The 20819-nt window shown below is 41.0% G+C and overlaps 1 protein-coding gene and 1 long non-coding RNA gene across 3 annotated transcripts in view; one reads left to right on the top strand and one right to left on the bottom strand.

The window, feature by feature from the left end:
* LOC310760084 overlaps positions 1-16563 on the top strand; it is a 65908-nt gene extending 49345 nt beyond the window's left edge. The window contains exon 4 of one of the 2 annotated variants that reach the window (XR_014546744.1): positions 15560-16563. This is a non-coding gene — a long non-coding RNA (uncharacterized lncRNA). Of the gene's footprint in view, positions 1-6131; positions 11447-15559 lie in introns of those variants that run through there. The other variant, XR_014546745.1, reaches the window with a different exon arrangement.
* The window catches only part of UST (uronyl 2-sulfotransferase), a 112611-nt gene that overhangs the window by 9883 nt on the left and 81909 nt on the right, over positions 1-20819 (bottom strand). The window contains exon 7 of the mRNA XM_083608021.1: positions 20050-20207. Within this exon, the coding sequence (XP_083464147.1) occupies positions 20050-20207 (158 nt within the window). The remainder of the gene's footprint in view (positions 1-20049; positions 20208-20819) is intronic.

The raw sequence follows: 20819 nt of genomic DNA, 5'->3' as shown, positions 1-20819 counted from the left end.
CTATCATTTAAAGTAACATGGATTTGTTTTGCTGCTGGCAAATATATTGGCCCTGAAGATAAACCCAAGTGAACTCAAAAGAAACCTTATATTAGCATTGTAACAGAAAGATTACAGCTTGAAGTAAGTTTTAGATAGCAAAATTACCACTGTATCAAACAAAAAAAATTAGATGGCATATTTCTATAAAATACTGGTTTATAATATGAATAAATTAGTAGGAAAAACCCCTGACAAGTCAGCATTTGTTCAATTCTTTCACACATAAAAAACCTCTTGAGACGATCATGGCAGCAGGAGTTAATTTTCAACACAGAAACTACAGAATCCCCAAATCTCTTTATAAAGGGCTTGCAACTTCCAGGTCACCAGGGCAAGGCTCCTTCTGCCAGTTTTTTTGTTCAGCATCACAATACCATGGCGATGTAAGGCAGGACACCAAATTAATCACATGCTTTTATTTTGTTTTTCTCTTGTAAGTTCAGTGATTAACAGTAACATTACTGACAGTTACACATTAGGAAAAAAGCTCCCATTTCCCCTTCACTCAAGTTTGAACATTTCACAGCACTTATTATATATACTAAGTCTGAGGGTGGTCAAAGGCTGGGGACATCTGGCATTTTAAAAAGGAAAGGAGACAGACAGACAAAAGAATATCAGAATGGGAAATGAAACACTGTCTCTTTAAAGTACACTGCTTTTGACACGGAGCCTGACTGTTCTGGCCAACAGCCAAAAAGTTAGAATAAAGGCTTTCCTCAAACCAACCCTACAGGGAAAGAGTATCTACTGCTAAAAACTAAGGCGTGCTTCAGAAAAGTAAAGTAAGCAAACAAAACGAAAAGAGGTGGGGGGCGGGGAGATCCCAAAGTTTCAAAATTCCCAAGTGAAATCATTGCAGCTTTTTCCCAGGCTTCCTATGTCTTTTGGAAAGGGGATCCTTGGCTCCATTCCTCACCTAGACTAAGATGAAATAGGGAAAAGAGGATGGTGATGGTGTGTGTGTTTGGGTGTGTGTGTTTGTGTGTGTGCGAGAGAGAGAGAGAGATCACCAGAGTTCTCATAGTCTTTGTACATCTCCAATGCTCTCTCTAGACTGGTGACTTTCCTAATAGGAAGGAAAATTGGGTTTTATGAATTACCTTTACACAGATCTTTCCAAAGAAGAGAAGCTGCTGAATTGCAACTCATTACCAAACTTAAAACCATGGAGAGACCTGGTCTGAACAAAGACATTGGATTCTTATCTCATTATACATCACAAAGCCATTTTTCACCTTCTCACCCCTTGCTTTTTCCTGTAAGACCTATTGCAGTCGTTAAGAGTCGTCAACAGGCTCATCACAGCTATCTGCCAATCACCCATTCCCATCACCCTTCTGAGTAATACCCCTCCCACCTTCTCACTATATAGAAGGATCTGGCAACTTCTGTTTCAGTGTATCTGAAGAAGTGTGCATGCACACGAAAGCTCATACCAAGAACTAACTTAGTTGGTCTTTAAGGTGCTACTGGAAGGAAATTTTTTTTTTGTTTTGACAGATCTTTCCAGCCAGTAGTGTTAACTCCTATTCCAGCCACTCCTATATCTGGCCAGTAGGAGGCAAGTTTCTTTTTAAAAAACAACCCTAGGAGATGTTGCTTCTTGACACAATGGTGAAATTACAAATTTCCTTTCATAGCACACACATTGCCTTTGTTCATTTTAGTTGCAGGGCTAAACCATGTTTACAGTAATCATTAGAGAGGGCTGCTGAAAACACATCACTATCGGTGAGCACATCTACAGCCTATGCTTGGGCTTTGTACTGTGTGGGCTACCACCATTGCGAATCTTCACATCCAGGCAAACAGCCTCCGTCAATGTGAAGTGTGTGGATTGAGAGAGATACAAAAATATTCAGAAGTGACAATCTGAATATGGACAAGAAAGCTGGGGGGAGGGGTCGTCCATACAGCCAGTGCTTTGTTTCTGATCAACAGCTTGGATGGTGATGTCAATGGGCATTAAGACAGGAGTTTAACAAAATATTACTGTGGGGAGAAACCTTCATTTGACTGAGGAAGTTGTTAAGGGTTGGGGGTGATATACCCTTTGATCTGTACTATTTCAATCATCTCCTATCCCTGGTATTTGCTCTATGGCGGAGGGGAGACTAGAGGGGCCTGTATTTTTTACACCCATGTTACAAATGGGTGTGGCTATGTAGGGTGTGTGTGATTTAGATTAGTACATAAAGTGTGTATGATGGGAGTTTGAGAGAGACAATTGATCCCTAATGCCCCAACAGCTAAATCAAATTAGCAGCTCAATACTGCAGCTGTATTTAATTTTTAAAATGCAAAATGTTGTTGGCCCTTAGTCGGCTTTTCTATGGCTCACAGTTGTTTCTGGCAAAAATTGCTATGTGTAAGCTGGATGAAGCGATCATGTTGTGAATGCCTAGAACCTCTTCGGTAACTCTTACACAGTGTTAGAAACTGAGATATGAAAGCTAGGAGCTAAATGGCAACTTAAATCTAGGCTATGGGCACATTCTTATAACGAGAACACAAAGCTAAAAATGAATGAACTGCAGCTAAAATATAATGTTCATTTTTCTCATAGTCTAGTCCTTCCCCTGCCCACCCCCCTAATATTCTTAAGAGGGTCTCTTCTCCAGTCTTCAGAGAGTAGCTGGAAGTGAAGAGGCAGAAAAAGGTTCTCCTTTTCTTCCACTCTAAGTTTTAATTTGAAATCTTAGGCGCAGTACTGTGCCCAGAGCTCAGAAACTGCTTGCGCTAATCAAATTCCCTGTCACAAAATGTGTCTAGAACAATGGGAGTTTCGAACACTGCTCATACAGAGTTGAATCCAAAATTCCAAAGAATCCAGCTCCATAAACTGGGTGTAACATCTATGCCAGCCACCTTTTACATTTCTACGCATCAAGTTAATCGCACTCAGGAAGATGAATTAGTGCTGCCTTGACCCCACAGCAGGACTACCTGGAATTGAACCTGTCCATTGGATTTGCACAGCTAGCCCTCCCAACTACACACAGGTATATTGGAACTCAGTTGTTTATGTCCTCTATCCTTGCCTCCACAATAGCATTGTTATGTACTACTGAAAACCAGACGAAGAGAATCTACCCTTAGTTGGCTGCCATACAAGAAGAAACAACTTTTATTATTTCCAAATAAAAGGACTCTGGCCATTGGCCATAAAGTTTCTCAGACTAAACTTCTTGAGGTGGCTGTCGTTTGTCTGCAATGTTGCTGACCCAGTCAAAACTAGGTGAGACAAAAGATTAGTAGCATGAACAAAGGCATCAAGCCAAACTTGGGGCAGCGGGTGGGTGGGGGGAGAATAGCCAACAAGTTGCTGGTTGAACACATGGCTCTGCTTTAGTCATGCACTATTAACATGAGAAGGAAAAGTCAGACTAGAAAGCATCAGAGCTTCTTCCTGATACAAGGCATCAGCTTATTTGAGTTATTCCAAGGCACTGCGTACCAACAGCTTAAATGTATCCCATTTATGCACAAGACGCACAATAGTAGAGATCAACTATTCCAACAAGAGTGGATTTCCAAGCAGCTGATTATTTCAGAATAAAATTAATTTAAAGTGACATCCAATGATGTCCATCGGCTCACGCAACAGAAATCTGGTTGTGCAATGGGACTTCTATTTTTTATTTTATTAAAACAAAAAACATTTTCTCCTCAGCCCGCTGTACCCCAATCCTCCAAAGCATGTTTTGGGACATATAGTGGGCTGCAGGGGTAGTGAAGGAAAAACAAGGCCTGTTGTGTGAGTGGCTGGGTGCCTGCTTGTACTATATTACATCTCAGACTTTTTGCCACCTGCTGAAAATTCAGATAAAAAGTTAACCTAAGCTCACAATGAAGTGTTTTGAAAAGCCTGCATAGCTCTGTTGGTTAGAGTGTGATGCTGATGATGCCAAGGTTGCAGGTTTGGTCCCTGTATGGGACGGCTGCATATTCCTGCACTGCAGGAGGTTGGACTATGAATAATCTAGGAAGCTATTCTGAATCTCAAGCATGATATTCTGCAATCTCATATCACTGAAACATCACCTTGATTATATCATAAACAATAGCCAACAGTCAACTATAGTAGTCCATAAGCTTATTTGTTCTTAAACTTCATCCTACCTCCAGTCCCAATTACAACATATTAGCTAGAAATCAAGTACTGTAACTTGCCTACCAGTTGACTCACTCCAACTGCTTCCTTTTTGGCTGAGTAACACATCAAATGATATAAACTGCAAGCCCCTCCACAAGTCTTGTAGAGAATGGGCACATTTAGAAGCCATAAAGACAGCCCAAGTACAGCAACCAACGCAAAGATAAAGTACAAGATCCAGAAAACCCAATGCCAACAGCCACAGTCTCTCCAGAGCGACTATGAAGGAGGAAACAGAAAGAACAGGAACATAGGCTAGGAAGCATGGAAAAGTGACTGGACTACATAACCAGGTAGGCTAGTACATACCAGGATTAGAAATGTATTTGCAAAATGGATTGATCTTATCCCTTTCTTGTCAAGCCAAAATTTGTAGTTGCCTGCCTCCCCCACCTGGGGCATTTCCCGTGTGGTTGGGATCATGCTGCCTGAAGGCACGCTGCTTGTCACATAGGCACATGGGGCAGCCCATGTTCCCTCCCTGGCTTTCCCCAAGGGAACATGTGCTGTGTTGTGTGCTGCTGCCTTGAGAACATGACAACCAGCATTCCCCACTTGTTTGACTCTCCTTGGGCAAAGTGCTTTGGGCACCTTGGCTATGCAGCTGCCAAACAATCCCCAACCTTTCTCCCTACTTTGGAGCCAAATAGGTGGCAGGGATCACTGGGCAATACAATTCCACCTCAGCAGCTTCAAAATTGGGGAAAAGGCTGGGTGCTCATCATGCTTACTAGAGAATAGGACCACACCTGCTGCAGCAAACAGATTTATTTGTTAAAGCCTGATTGCTTATTATTAGCACCAATGTCAATGTAATACTAAACCATGATTAAAGCCAACAAAGGAATGAGAAAATCTGCACAAGATGGGTTGGAGAAGGAGTGCTCTGGCTCCCAATTTACAAAGTACAATTTGAGAGACCCAGGATTACATCTGCAAAGCCCCCAGGAAGCTAAATATTAACCCATCACCAGCATTAAGAGAAGTTTCACCTATTTCATTTCTGCATGCCAAACTGCTGTTAAAAAGCGTAGAGAAGGGTCAGGTTTTTAATAAAAATGTTAGCCGTACTAATTTGTCCCATGAGCAAATTTCCAAGCCCAGTAGCCTCGAAAAAACACATTCACATCAAATTTAAATGAAGGCCCCCATTAAGCTTACAGCAGGGGGGAAACAGAGTGCTTTTGCCTGTGCAATATTCATTAGTTGTGTGGAGATTGCACTTCTCCCTTTTTTAACAAAAGGGAGATCGAAACAAATACTCTCTACACACTACACCTTTAAAGCACATTTGAAGTGTATTTCCCATCCTTCGGAGAATTCTTGATATTGTTAGTTTGTGAAGAATTGTAACTCTGCGAAGAGTAAACTACAGGGCTCAGAATTCTTTGAGGGAAAGAATGTGCTTTAAAGGTGTGTATATGCAGCCATGTATGTATGGGCAGCGGTGACTAACCTGTGGCCTGCATCAGGCACACCATAGGTTTTTTATCTGTGTCCCTACTACCCACCCCAATTTGTTATTTAATTTTAAAAAATACTTTAAAAGTTTTACTGACTTCTCCTGTAGCTTCTGTCTTGTAGGTCCTGCACTGTGATACTTCAGTGCCAAGAAGGCTCCCCCCAAATAAATTTGTCACTTAAAAAAATAATAATACAGTGGAACCTTGGTTCTCGAGCAGTTTAGTTGATGAACAAATCGGCTCCCGAACACTGAAAGCCTGGAAGTAAGTGTTAGTGTTCTAGTTTTTGAACGTTTTTTGGAAGCCGAACGTCCGACAGTTTCTGCCTGAGTGCAGGAAGCTCCTGCAGCCAATTGGAAGCCGTGCCTTGGATTTTGAACATTCTGGGAGTCAAATGAACTTCCGGAACGGATTAAGTTCGAGAACCAAGGTACCACTGTACATATATTTACTGACTGCTTCTACAGGTCCCCTTTTGGAAAGCACCCTTGAAGACTGCAGTTCTCACCATACTTTACGCTTCAGCCATACCCACTTTTGATGTGTGTCCTCTATAGAGAGTTGGCCACAGGTCCAAAAGAGAGGTTAGTCATCCTTGATGTATGGTGTGGATACTAAAACATTAGATCTACTGGTATTTAGAAGATGACAAGGACATGTACCACATTTATTATCTCAATGAAGTTGAAATATAACCTTCCATAGGCAAGTTATCAAAATTATTTATATGTTTATATTTTATTATTAAATTTGTTTCTAGAAGCTGCCTTGAATATTGTGAATGAGGTGACACATTAAAAAAATACAAAATTAGATGCTTGTTTCAGCAATTCTAAGAGCCAGAAGTGACATCTGATTTCTACAATGTTTCTTTGTGCTTTGATTTATTACTTAATACCATAATTTGATGCTTTATAAAATAACGAGACATCTGCAACATGGAGAAATGAGGCATAATCATAAGAAGAAAATGCACCCATTCAAGTTAACTACAAAAAAGCTGAAGAATTCAAAGGACCAAAAATCAAAGGGGAGTGAGTTACATTAGAAAAGCAGTCACAAATACTTTTAGGACACTCCAGCTGTTCTTGCAGGGGGAAAAAGATTTGAACTTCTGGAATTTATTAAGCTTGGTAAGCTTATTGGAACAGGAAAAATGCCTAGGTATTTGCTTTTGCCAAATGAAATTTAAAGCAACTCTGAAACTATAAATCTGTTTTCAAGTCTTATTTTTTTCAAACTGTAATCCTAGACGTTCACATTTTAATATTTTAAAATAGAACTTCTCAGAACAATTTTAACCAAACAAACTAATGACAAGACTGAGAAAGTGGTCTGCCTCAGTATTTATCCAGTAAAGATCAGCATAATGTACTAGTGTGAACTTCAGTTTTGCTGTTTGTGCAATATCTAAATAAGGTAAACGTGTCAATCTCAGTTTGTAGGATACTAGTACTCTAGTATTCCTAACAGTTACCTAAGGTTCAAACATTTACCAATGACTCCTCCATTATGGGTGATCCAACTACTTTACATTTTATTTGGTGCAGAGTGGGCAGAGGGAGTACCGTATTTTTCCATCTATAAGATGCCCCCATGTATAAGGGGGACTCCGATTTAAGAAAATGAGGGAGATCTATCCATGTATAAGATGCCCCCAAATTCTGGACATTATTTTTAGGGGGGGAAACCTAGTCTTATACATGGAAAAATACGGTAATTAAAATGGCTGCCTGGAAACCACAAGATAAGGCGGTCCAACACGTAGCCCTCAACACCATTTTTGGCAGCCCTCAACAACACCGAAGCCTCCCCTCCCTGCAAGCCCTTGTGCTGCCTTCCCAAAGCTGGGTAAGGAGGCACTGGGCTTTGAGAAGGAGACAATGAAGGCTCTGACATGGTCCTAGAGTCCTCCCGCCTAGCAAGTGCTTTCTCAGGTTTAGGAAGGAGGTGAGAGGGTTCTAGGACCCTGTCATAGGACTGGGGGGAGTGTCAAATTTTGGCTGCCCCACCCCCAAAGTGTGCAGCCCATGGGTTCCATGTCAAAGTACTCTTGTGGTCCACTTGGTATGAAAAGTTGGAGTAATGTACTCCTCAGTTGTTTCACCACTGTAGAATGATAAAGGGCTAGTAACAGAGAGGCAGGAAGAGCCATTCCACCCTGCTTCCTAAAAATGAAATGCTTTAATAGGTCCTAAGTTTGTTGTAAAATCCTGTCCCAACTGCCCAAGTTATTAAAATATAGCAAGTTTGCAGCTAACCCACTACTTGGCTGCAAAAGAGAGACGGTATCATCAGTGCAACTTTAAGTCACCTGAATTGAAGTTTGAACAAAACACACAATGGGAAAAAATAGCTGAAGCCACCAAAGTTTGAACTGTCTCAAGTTACAACCATGAAAAATCTGCTGAGTATGATTTCTAACAAAACACTAACATGTGGAGAGGGAGTTTGCTTGCAATTCAGCTCAGATTTGCAAACACCAGCAAGCTTTTGGTGAATCACAATGGAGACTCAGACTTATGAAAATATTTTAAACCATTACAGCTTTGTACAGATTTAATGGTTATTTAATAGGTTGTTGAATGTTTATAAACCTGAGTTCTTCTCTGATCGCATAAAGTGATAACACAAGCATGAATAACTGAGTTTTCAATACCACATGACTATTAATGTACGAGGAAGAGAGGGGTCATACAGACACATCCTGTCTGTACTGATGCACTCTGTGTCAGCCCCTTTCCAAGGCTCTCCTGCAATAGGACAGCCTACCAAAAACGCCTAGGCTGTCCCTGTAAGCTGGGACCCTGATCTCATTTGGCAGGCTTCCTTACTGCAGACATTCCTCCAACCCCAGGGAGCCTTGAAGAGGAGCTGGAATGGGATGCAGGAGCACACATGGATAAACATATGCAGTCCTGCTCTCCTGCCTGGCACATGGTCCTGGAGGCCCAAATAGTGCTACAGGCTACAATCCAAAACATAAATACCTTAAAACAATAAAATGCAAATAACAACCAGAACTAACACTGCAGCTCACAGTTGATCTCATCTAGATTAACCCCCTTCAAAGGGTTGGGTGAAGAGGACTTCAAAAACCAGTTAGCAAAAGTGCCAGTTGTATCTTGGAGGGAAGTTCTATAAATGAGGTGTCACCACAAAGAAGGCCCTACCTTGTGTCACTGTAGGCTTTACCCAGCGGTTAGACAACAGAAGGACCTCTCCTGCAGATCTCAATACAGAGGTGCTCCTTTAAGTATTTGGGTCCCACGTTATTTAGAGCCTTAAACTGTAATCCTAATCTCAATTACCTGGGAGTAAATCTAAGATAGCAGCAGTCTCCTGAAATACAACACCTAAAAAAAACCCCAACCATATTTTTAAGCATGTCTTGGGGCATCTTTGAAAGAAAAATCACAAAGAACCCCCTTTGGTCTTCAACAGGAATACGATGCAACCTCAAGTGCCTACAGCTGGGGATGTAATTTATGTTTTCATTGTCTATTCTGTACTTGGTATCTATTCCTCCTTTTGTTATACAAATAGTTTATTTATTTGATAAGAAACTCTGGCAACTACTGTTGACTCTCAAAACTGCTAAAACCAATTCCTCCTGAAAATGATGCTTGAAGCTTAAAATCCTACATCTCCTATGCACTAATTTCCATCTCACATTTTGGAATAAGTTATGTTCATACATCATTTTCTCCACAATAATTTCCTCACTTTGTCCTTTATCTGCTGCACAAACCACCTTAGAATTCCTAATATAGAAATCCAATAGTTTAAGGGAAGAACTGTGTTACGTGTAGATGTTGTTCCACCCTTTAATTGTATTTTTTCAGAAAAGAAACATTCCCTTCCCCCTGGTGTCTATGATATATTAGCACAAGCTACTTAATGAACAGAGGAAATAGGCAAGAGAATGGGGGGTGGGATGGGACTTTCGGGTGTCAAACTTTTACAGGTTAACTTCTTTTCCCAAAATGATAGTAAAAAGACTCTACTGTATGTTTACTTTACATATTAGAATACATGGAGACACATTGCAGTGATTAATATGTTCCCAAATGTCTTTTCATGCTTGCCCTGGTTTGCTCCTAAATGAGGTTTAACCCCCAATGGAATTCAAGTATTCCAGAACTTTTTTGAGTCTGCTTGCATAAAGAAGCATTCTAAAGAGCGTATTTGAACTCTGCTTCAAAGCCAACCCCTTGTGCTGAAATTCATATACAGAAGTTATTCTTAGGAATTCATTTCTAGGTATTCATTCGTTCTTCCTTCACCAATTACAAACCAAAACATTAATCTGCCATTATCAAATGCTAGCAAAATATACCAAAGTACTGTGTGGCATCTGTCTGTGAATTACTGAAAGGCACGTAATATACGGCATATGCAAGTTCTTCTCTGCACAGGAGAAAAAATTGCTTTGTGCTCGTTTCAGATTAATGTATTAAAATTATTTTTCTTTAACAAGTGGAATATGCAATAGCATACAGCGAGATCAACACATCTCTTCTCTGAAATATACTTATTTTATACTAAATTAGAACTTGCCAGAGATTTCATTCTGTAAACTCCTTTGAAAAGAACAAACAAATGCTTCACCTCTGCTGATGGAAAGCAATACTATCCCCCTCGACTTTCTGCTAAAAAGCTGCTATGTAGAGAGTTGGGGGCTCCTCCAGAGTAGATTTGGAAGTGAGGGTGTAGGAGGAGATGGGGTTACCAAAAATGGTCTGCCTCTTCCATTTCACTGACAGGTTCAGTGAAAGGGAAGTGTTAGTTATCACGCAGGGTTTTTTGTTCCTGCAGAATAAAACCATTATTAAAATGAGTAGAAGACTTACAAGTTGTGCTACAAGTTAAAGAGAACTCACAACACTGAGATTTCACGAAGAGAACATGCTATATGCCATCAGTCAATTCCTAAAACAGGCAAAATTTGTGCTGGAATTTCTTTTATTAAAAGCACAAAGAGTGCTTGCTAAAGAGTGTATTAAAATTTCAGTCAATAGAGCATAACTGGCCAAACTGATGCAAACTCATGGATAATCCTTCTATAAATCTTAATTTGTACAACAGAATGTTCAACATTTATTGAAGTCTATCATCTTGATCCTGAGTGTATTTAGCCCAAACCAGAATTTTATTGTGTTACTGAAATAAGATTTCACTCCTTTTCCAACATCTCTAGCAACTGATTCATACAGCTTTTTTCTGATTTCAACTTCTTTTTGTCAACCTGGTTTAACAGTTGCATGACTGCCATGAAAACAAGTTTGACAAACACTTATGCTCACTAATGCACTCAGTGTCATCAGGTTGCAGTATGTGAAACACTGCATAGCCATTGATAGGTTTGCTGGCATAATCAGTGCTTAATTTCTAGGAAGAAAGATACCAGGGTCAAGTTGGGCTGCAGAAGTCACCCTCTGATCTGGAAGTCTGTTCCCTTCTTCTTGTTGTGTGTGAACTCTCTGTAATTATGCACAGGTAAAGGAAATGAATTCTGCACCCCCTCAAGAGAACATGAGGTTTTAGTAGTGAAAGCAGATGCCCAATGCTGACCGTGGAACAAATTAAGACATGACCATAGCAAATTTATCAACACAACCAACAATTTTGAACAAATAAACCCTAGTTTAAAACGAGTCCCCCAAGGCCATGTTTAGACATCTTAATAAACTGTAAACAAGCCTAAGTGAGCCTTGGGCACATATGGCTGAGGGAAGAATTCAGAAGCTTTAGTGTCCATTGACACTTTACCATAGTTTATTGTTTCATCAAAGAAGAATAAGAGTTTGGATTTGATATCCCGCTTTATCACTACCCGAAGGAGTCTCAAAGCGGCTAACATCCTACTTTCCCTTCCTCTCCCACAACAAACACTCTGTGAGGTGAGTGGGGCTGAGAGATTTCAGAGAAGTGTGACTGGTCCAAGGTCACCCAGCAGCTGCATGTGGAGGAGCGGAGACGCGAACCTGGTTCCCCAGATTACGAGACTACTGCTCTTAACCACTACACCACACTGGCTCTCAGCAACGAATGATACTTAATGCCTGAAAAAAACATGAAACCATAAGCCAGGGGTGGAGAACCCACCCATAGGCCAATCCTGGCCTGCCAAGGCATCCAGTTTGGCTCACAAGGCTTTCCCCCAAAAAACTATGCCCAGACCCATCAACTGATGTTAACAGGATGGGAGGACAGGGTTTAATTCTGAATTGGCTACATGATCTTGTTCCCAGGAACAAGACTAAACAGCCAAGGCAACACAATTTGCATCACATTCATCAGCTGAGTGACAATTAAATCCCTAAAATTCATTTCAAAATAGGTGTCTCATGCAATCTTCTTCAGAGAGGCTTTAAAACTGCTCAAACAGAAGCGTGAGGCCTGTTTAAAGCCTTTTGCAAGTTTCCCCCTTCATTCTTGGAGGCTTAAATTGGAAGAGAGACTTGGTACAGGCTTTGTGACTCTCCTCCTGCTCCTCTTTTAAGCCTCCAAGATCAGGGACTTAAAGGGGGAAGACTTGGAGAACCCTTTGCTAGTTTCACTATATTCCCTTTTTGAAGCCTCTTGAGAATGGGGGACTTAAAAAAGGCGCACAAGGAGACTTGAAGCACAAAAGATTTTGATAGGTGGGTGGCCTCATGGGGCAGATCCTGATAATGGTATTATGGCCCACGGAGCCAAAACGTTTTCCCACTCCTACCATAGGCTAAACCTTTTGGCACTGACCAAGCAGGCTGGCAATTACTACTTTTATCTGTTGAAATAGCTGCTCACCCTATAATTGGGCCATGCTGGAATGAAACACTGATACTTTATGTATCTTGTGTACAGGCTTGCAATTTATCATATTTCTTGCAAGAGACACAGACCAAGATTACCTACAAAGGTCTTTACAACAGGCATCACATGGCTTTAAAATAATGCATGCACATACCTGTACTTTTGCTCACCTTGCACCTACATTTTATATGCAGTTATAATTTCATACTTTGTACCAGTTTCAGCTGGTGAATCAAAAACATCTTGGGGGCAAGTCAAGGAGAAATCAACAGACAAGGCCCTGGTACTCATACGGAATGTATTTCGAGAACTGGGGTGGCGGGGGGAGAACGACTCACATTGAACAGCTATGTTATTTTAAATTGGTTTTATGTTTTATGCGTACAAGGCAGTGCTGGAATTTCAAAGTTGGCTTTTGCTTGCATTCATCATAAAACATGTTATATGAGGAGCTGCTGCTGCTGCTACCACTAGCAAAACAGCTGCTGCTAGAAAATAAGAGGCCAGTGGTCTTAACAATTTATTTTTCCTCTGGTAAGTATGCCTGATAAATGGGGTTCAGTATTTTATGGAAAAATTAACATTGTTTTCAGTCATTCTGCAGACGCAGGCTTTTGAAACAGACTTCTGAAATCTATTTTTATATTTTAAAATCCTGCTGATGTGTTCATTGTATCTAGAGATGGTGTCAATAGCTGGATAATGCCTTTTTGTTTGCTAAGAGATTGCCCTTATTTTGATGAATGACAGCTAAGAACTTGAAATTCAAAACAACAATCTATTCCTGCTTCTTAGACTTTTGCAAAGTGAAAAGCCACATTTGGCACCGATCAATACCAAATTCTTTGCCACAGGCCATGCACTATTAGGCTTTGGTAATTGAGTGGGACATTACTTCTCGAAACAGAAGCAATTAACAGACCTACCATTTCCTGGCAAAGCCCTTGTAGGGTTGCACTCAGGTTTTTTTGTGTGTACTTGGCTATGATACCTGAGTACAAAATACATGAGCTGCACATCAGCTATGAAGTGTATTACATGAATTGTGTGCCTTGTTTCTTTACAATACAGTATATGCAAATAGACACCTGATCTTATTCACTTTGCTTTTGAGTTATGTTTTGATACACAAGCTTTGGCCTAGCTGTTGAATGAAGTCCTGATTCACACCAAAAAAAGAATGAATAATCATCCATTTGTTTTCTCTCAAACTTTAAAAAACAGAAACAGGAATGGAGAATTTGTCACTGTTACAGAATACAGGTGAAAAACAGTGTTGATTACCATTAAATCTGGATACAGTTTGGCCATGAGCCCATCCTCAGAGTGAAATGAGTCCATTATATCACTTACAAGCATCCTTTCAGCAGGGCAGAGGGAGGTAAAAGGAACAAGCAGGCAGGTCTCTATCCTGTCACCAGGGAAGAGACCCTGACAAAAACCTAGGACACAAGTGCTCTGCAAGCTGTGGATACCTTGGGAACATTACTCAGTGCAACATAAGACCTCTCCCCTGTTGCTCTCCTAAGCAGCACATCAAGAAAGTGTCGGGGAGGGGTTGTGTGGTTTTTCCTGCTTCCTCCAAAAGCTAAAATGAAACTCCATCTCCTTCCAGAACTTCTTTAACATATATGTAGAATGGAAAAGAGCAAGGTTGGTGATGGCCACAAAAAACTGGGAGGGAAATGGCTTAGGCTTGGGATCCCTTTTGATGGTCATCTGTGGCTTAGGTGTTAATCCCAGGAAGCTTCTTTCTCCTGTGATCTCATTCCGGCTGGCTGGTCAGTAGGGAGATTGGAGCTCTCTAATTCTGGCGGAAAGCAAGCCAGAGGTTCTCAAGGTTCTCTACTGTTTCTGATGATTCCATCTTACGCAGGCTCCCTACAGCTGTTTATAAGCTCAAGAGAGATGTGCAGAGACCACAATCAACTTGGGAGTATGTTCAGATTAAAACAAACAAACAAAAACCTCTGTGCTCAGAGGCCTTTCTGCTTATTAGGAAAAAGTTGTCATCACAGTTGAGCATAGTTGAGCTTCTTAAGAATAATCTTCTGGCACATGAATGAATATATATATATATATATATATATATATATATATATATATATATACACACACACACACACACACACACACACACACACATATACATACATACATACATACATACATACAGAGAGAGAGAGATACTGGATGTAAGATGTTAGCTTGCTGATCCCTTGTGAATCTAGGGACTCACATACATTTCTTTTACTACATTTGAGCATAAAATTTCATCTATGTAACTTTATTATTTAGATTTCTTAGTGATTTTTGTGGAAAGCAAGCTGTGCATACCATACAATTTAAAAGGTGAAGTCAAACAGAAGACATATTTTACATATTGTCATAACACAGGGAAAATAAAAACTTTAACTTCTTATATTTTTATGCATGGTTTTAAACACCTAATAGGTGGATTGAGGAAGATTTACAGTATCTTTCGCCCTATACGGTGCACTGGCCCATAGGGCGCACCTAGTTTTTTGGGGGGGAAATAAAAAAAATATATTTCCCCCCCAGCCGCGGGACTGGGGTGGGGGAAGCCCGAGCTTCCCCCGACCCCAGCCCCCAGAACAGGCTGCTGCCCGCAAGCCTTGCAAGGACTTGCAAGGCTTGCAGACATCTGCCCGAAGCACGGGGCGTGCTCTGGAGCGCTTCCCGTGCTTTGGGCTGCAGGCTGCCGCCCGCAAGCCTTGCGCGCCCGGCAGGACCTCTCGCCGGGCTCGCTAGGCTTGCGGATAGCTTCCTGAAGCCTGGAGAGCAAGAGGGGTCGGTGCGCACTGACGCCTCTTGCTCTCCAGGCTTCAGCGAAAGCCTGCATTCGCCCCATAGGACGCACACACATTTCCCCTTCATTTTTGGAGGGGAAAAAGTGCGTCATATAGGGTGAAAAATACGGTACCAATTCACTATGGAGTAGTTGAGGCTTGAGTACAGCAAGGAAGTGTGTGAACTTGTTTCTGGCAATAATGGAGATGCAGTAGCACGTATATGGCTGCAGATACTAATCAAATTCATGCATCAGATCATTCCTTGCTTTTTCTGCTCTAAGGGGAGATCAACCTTTTTCTCTGTAAGCAGCTGAAAAATGAGTTTGAAAGCAAGTCCAGGGAATGAATATGGTGGAAGAGAAACAAAGCAGCCCATCAGCAAGCTGACCCCAAGAGAGGCTCCCTAAACTAACGCTGTAACAAAGTAACTGCTGTGCCAAGAAACCAGATGTGATCACTGAAAGAACAGCTCCACAGCTTGGTGCCCTCAAAAGACTATAAAATGTCAACAACATAATGCAAAGTCAAGGAGAAATAAAGTAAGCCTATCTAACATCTGAAATTAAGGCTAAAATCCTATGTGGAATGCACATCTCTAATAATGCGTAACACATTGGATGCAACATTGTGTGAGTGCAAGTTCATTCCCCTATCTCACAGGCAATTTGCATCTCTTAAATATTTGTATTTGGGAAATGAGCGTTTTACTGCAGAGTCTTTTACCTCTTTAGTTTTTGGTTTTATTCAAAGCTGGTTTATCCTCAGATTCAGGATAGTCATACAGCTACTGAACTCAGCTGCAAGCAACAGAGATCAGCTGTGGGTATTGTAAAGCTATATTTCCACCTACAAAGTTACTGGAGAAAGAGCCTGTGCAACTAGGAAAGATAATGGATTAATTCTGCCTCCCAAATGTTCAGAATGTGGTGTGGCCCAATCATTTTATGATATCTACGGCAGAGAAAAGTATGTTTGATTTAAATAATTAAATGATTTTATGAGGGAAAAAACAACCCACACTCTCAGCTTGGAACCTATACTGTTTGTTTTGTGCTCCATCTGCTAGTACTTTATAGAATTTCAACCAAACACAACTCATCATTTATTTGCCAAAGAAAAGCCAGTTCAAGAGCAGAAACTGGTAACACCAAGAAATTGGCTCTCTGGTCTAGCTCACTCTGCATTCCAGACTCAGCTTCTGACTCTACTAGTAGCCGTGGTCTAAACCATTGAGATCAGAAGGTCAGCGGTTCGAATCCCCGCAATGGGGTGAGCTCCCGTTGCTCTGTCCCAGTTCCTGTCAACCTAGCAGTTCAAAAGCACACCAGTGCAAGTAGATAAACAAGTACTGCTGCGGTAGGAAGGGAAACAGCATTTCCGTGCGCTCTGGTTTCTGTCAGGGTGTTCCGTTGCACCAGAAGCGGTTTAGCCCTGCTGGCCACATGACCTGGAAAGCTGTCTGTGGACAAACGCCAGCTCCCTCGGCCGGAAAGCGAGATGAGCGCTGCAACCCCATAGTCGCCTTTGAGTGGCCTTAACCCTCCAGGGGTGTCCTTTTCCTTTTTTACCTTTACACTGCACTGATTTTCTGATTTCAACTAAGCTCCCTCTATCTACACAACTGCTTATATTTCCAGACAAGGAATGGGCTCTGTTTATATCTACAGTTTTGAGCAACCAATGTGAAGAAGGCTGTGTGTGCTCAGGAGAGCCTCTTGCACCCGTTTTCTTGTCCTACAGTGCTGTCAGTCAGGTCTTACTGCCTGGTAGTTGCTGCCACCACCCTTCCACTCACTCTCACAGCCCAGATGGGAACCCGATGATGCATTAAAACACCTTGAGCTTGTGCATCCTGCATTCCTTGGTACAACCTGCTCACAACTTGTTTGGGGAAGCGAGGCTAGCTTTCAGGGGGCTTGTTCTGCCCAAGATCAAAGCAGCTTGCTTGGTTCCCTGGCAGATCTCCCTCAGCTTCCTAAAACCCAGGCCAGGAACTCTGAAACCCATGCACATTGCATTTCCCAGGGGGTAGAGGCAGCCCATGCTCCCCTAGTCTTTCCCAGTGTTCCGAAGAACACACTGGTCTCTTAGGACTCTGATCCTAAACTTTCAGTAAAATGGATTCCAAAATGTCTATTTGTCGGGATCCCAGATTCTCCTTCGTCTCTCAGTTGCCTTCCAGACCATCAGCCATGGTATCCCTTCTGGAGTGGCACTACTTGCATTTGAATAGTTGATTCACTCATGATTATCCAACTCTTGGTAATTCTGCTGCCCCTGAACATTTGTGTGTATGTGTGTTTGTGACCTAGGAGAGGGCATTCTTTGTGGCAGTTGCTAAGCTGTGGAATTCCCTTTTAGAAAGGCGTTTTAGAAAGGGGAGGCTTTTTGAGTAATTTTAATTTTTACTTGCTGTGCTATTTTTGGTGTCTTACTGTTTTCTGCTGCTATTTTAATGTTTTCATGCTTTTGTATTAAATCAAAAGTGACATTTTGAATTGTTAAGTTGTGGTTTTATTTTTGCTGCTAGGTGCCTTGAGCTTTTTTGAGGAAAGGCAGGCTATAATAAACAAAATAAATGATAAATAATTGTGAGAGTGGAGACAGATGATTGCTGCTTTCCATGGATTACCAGCTGAGGTGTGGCAGATTTTCAAGCAATCATTGCACTGTTAGTGGTTGTCTGCTTCAGTCCACAGATTGCAAAAATATAGCCTATAGGCTTGCTCTTGGGCCCAGGCGAGCTGTACGCCAGCACGGTCCTAGACTATGTGCAGCCATCACAGGGAAGAGGTGATCATCCTACAAATGCCTGTTAACTAATCTGTGAATTGGATCTTAGCTCAAGACACCTTTTTCATGCTTCAGGTTGAGATGTGATGGGACAAACCTTTCTGCTTCTGTCCTTGATTCACAGAACCCTCATTTTAGGGAACATAAAATTATTTTCAATCTGAACATCTTCAAAATAATCCTTGAAATGCAAAAGTCCACCAGAAAGTCCATTCCCATGATAAAAATACATATGGTGGGATTCACCTAATAAGTACCAACAGGAGACATTCAGTGGGGCTTGCCTCCCTCTACCCCTAAAACTGACTTGGAATAACCCTCTGAATGATGCATAGCAGGAGGAGAAGGGGGATAGGCCTGTCTGGGAAGACTCACCTTAGCACAGTGCTGAATTCCTCCTATATAAATCTAAATATTTTTTGTATAAGTTAAAAGTGAATGGTTATATATTGCAAACCTTCTCCAAAGATTACTATGACCATCATAAATTATACATTTATTTTAGAAGGCAAACTTCATATATAACACACAAAAACTATCAGTTTTAGGCACACTTGTTTAAGCAGTGGTTTATAAAACATGGTTCTGTTCCAATCAAAGCATTTTTCAGAGTAGATCTGAATCTTACAGGCTCAAGATGGTTTTGCCTACTAATTCTCTCTTCACTGATCAGAATATAAAATGTGAGCAGTTGAGAGACAGAATGTATGTAACTGTTCTTTCAAGTTTCATGTTTTATAATTGTATGAGAAAATAAGAGGGACAATGCCATCTTCTGGCCAAATCAAGTTAGCATGGAATAAAGATATTAATTAACTTCCATACTTAATACATGTTTGGCTCTTCAAAGTTTAAATTTCCCTTTCTCATGAGTTTTGGCATTATATGAAAAGAAATGTGCTTATTTACCAGAAGCAGAAGCTTACTCTTAAAATGAAAATAATTAACATAGCATTTGTCTCACTGACTGTTACACAAAAAGATTTAGCATTATTTATGCTAGATTTAGTTGAAACCAGGACCAAGCAGAAAAAAAGAAAGAAAAAACATTTCTTGTTATTGCACATGCAGACTTTTCTTCAGGAGAAGAGGCATAAGACAAATAAAAAAATCTATGATCCAAATTCAGAGGTGTATCCAGCCAGGTCACTCATCTGACAGAATGGGGAAGGGGATTTAGAGAGGAGACAGATTAGCTTCCCTCCCCATTCTTCTGATAGAAGCCTTACCATCAGCTGAGTGACACTGTTGATACAACCCATTGCAAGTTTGCAGCAGAAGCTAGCTGTGGGTGGCACTAACTGACAAGACCCTCTGATGTCTCCAAGAACTGCCCCCCCCCCAAAGATACCAAGCAAAATCTTTCATGTATAAAAAGAGCATTTCCTTGAAAAATGATGACAGTAAAGAAACAACAGGAAAATGTACATTGGTGTTGTGCTTCTAAAAAGAAAAAAGACCGCCAACCTACGTATATAGTGGGAGGGGTAAGCTGGCATTCACTGGGCACCTGGCATTTCAGCTGCAGAGCTGCGAGGAAGCCTTGCTTATTCCGCAGCTAAGGGATGTGCTAGGAGTTATCTTTTTATGTTACATCTGTTTTCCCCTGTTTTAGAAGTGGGTTCTGTTGGTAACTGGATCAATGAGGAAGCCTCTTCTGAGACATATGCTCTCCCTGCCACTTCTCTGTTAGCTACAGCAGGACACTCCAAACATCTCTAAATCATAGTTTCCATACTGTGTTTCTGGGGGGCCTTAGTTACTTGAAAGCAATAGCTGAACAGAAGGTGCAAAGAATATGGAAACATTTTTTTTGCATTTTAATCCAATGAACGCACTTTTAAAAAGAAGAGTGAACACCAGAGTTACAGCTGTCTTATTGCTTCTTCAGCATTTAATATGTGACATTTAAGAATATTACATTTATTTATTTATTAAAAAAGAAAAACCAATCAGGGATATATCAGAAGACATTTACCTGGGTTTTTGTAGATACTGAGTACATCCTTGAAATAATGAGGTAAAAATCTTTCTAGTAAAAGCAGCACATCCTCCAATTCCTCCAGAATCCCCACAAGTAGGAAATTTTCATTCACATTCACTTTTGCTCTTTCAAGGGCCCATTCCCCAGGCTCCCTTCAAGAACATAAAAGAAAAGAATCTTTAAACTGAATTTGCAAACAAAAGTTTTACTCTGTAATAAAAACTGAGTTTAGAACAATTCACAGTATTAAGGCTGCTAGGCAGCTAGAATATTTCACCAACTGCAGAATATCAATCATTTTTTAATGTTTGCTATCTAAGTTTCTGTGACATATTTTAAGTCTTTCAAATAATCTTGTTTATAAGCCATCAATATACCAAGAAGCTGACATATGACTTGCCCTGCACAGCACAGCCCAGCTTTCACTAACCTCATGCCCTCCAGAGGTTTGGACTATAACTCCCATCAGCCTCAGACAGCACCTGAGTTGTAATCTAAAATTTCTGGACCGCACCAGGTGAGTAAAAGGTAGCATAACCTCGTTAGGTTTAGCAACTTAAAGCAACAAAGGATCTGCCTAATCAAGGGATCGAAGCCGTCAATAGTGGCCTATTTCTGGTTGGGAATGTTATATGGGCAGCAGGCCAAATCCTTATCTTCCCTACCCAAATTAGACAGCACTCACCCATCAATCACTTGGTGTCACTATGACACCAGGAGATGGTCACTGGAATTCAAGGCAACATGCAAGGTTTCCAAAGAGC

The sequence above is a fragment of the Podarcis filfolensis genome (assembly GCF_964270895.1).
Source record: "Podarcis filfolensis genome assembly, chromosome: 3".
In the NCBI taxonomy this organism is placed as follows: domain Eukaryota; kingdom Metazoa; phylum Chordata; class Lepidosauria; order Squamata; family Lacertidae; genus Podarcis; species Podarcis filfolensis.
This window is presented reverse-complemented; position numbering and strand designations above follow the sequence as displayed.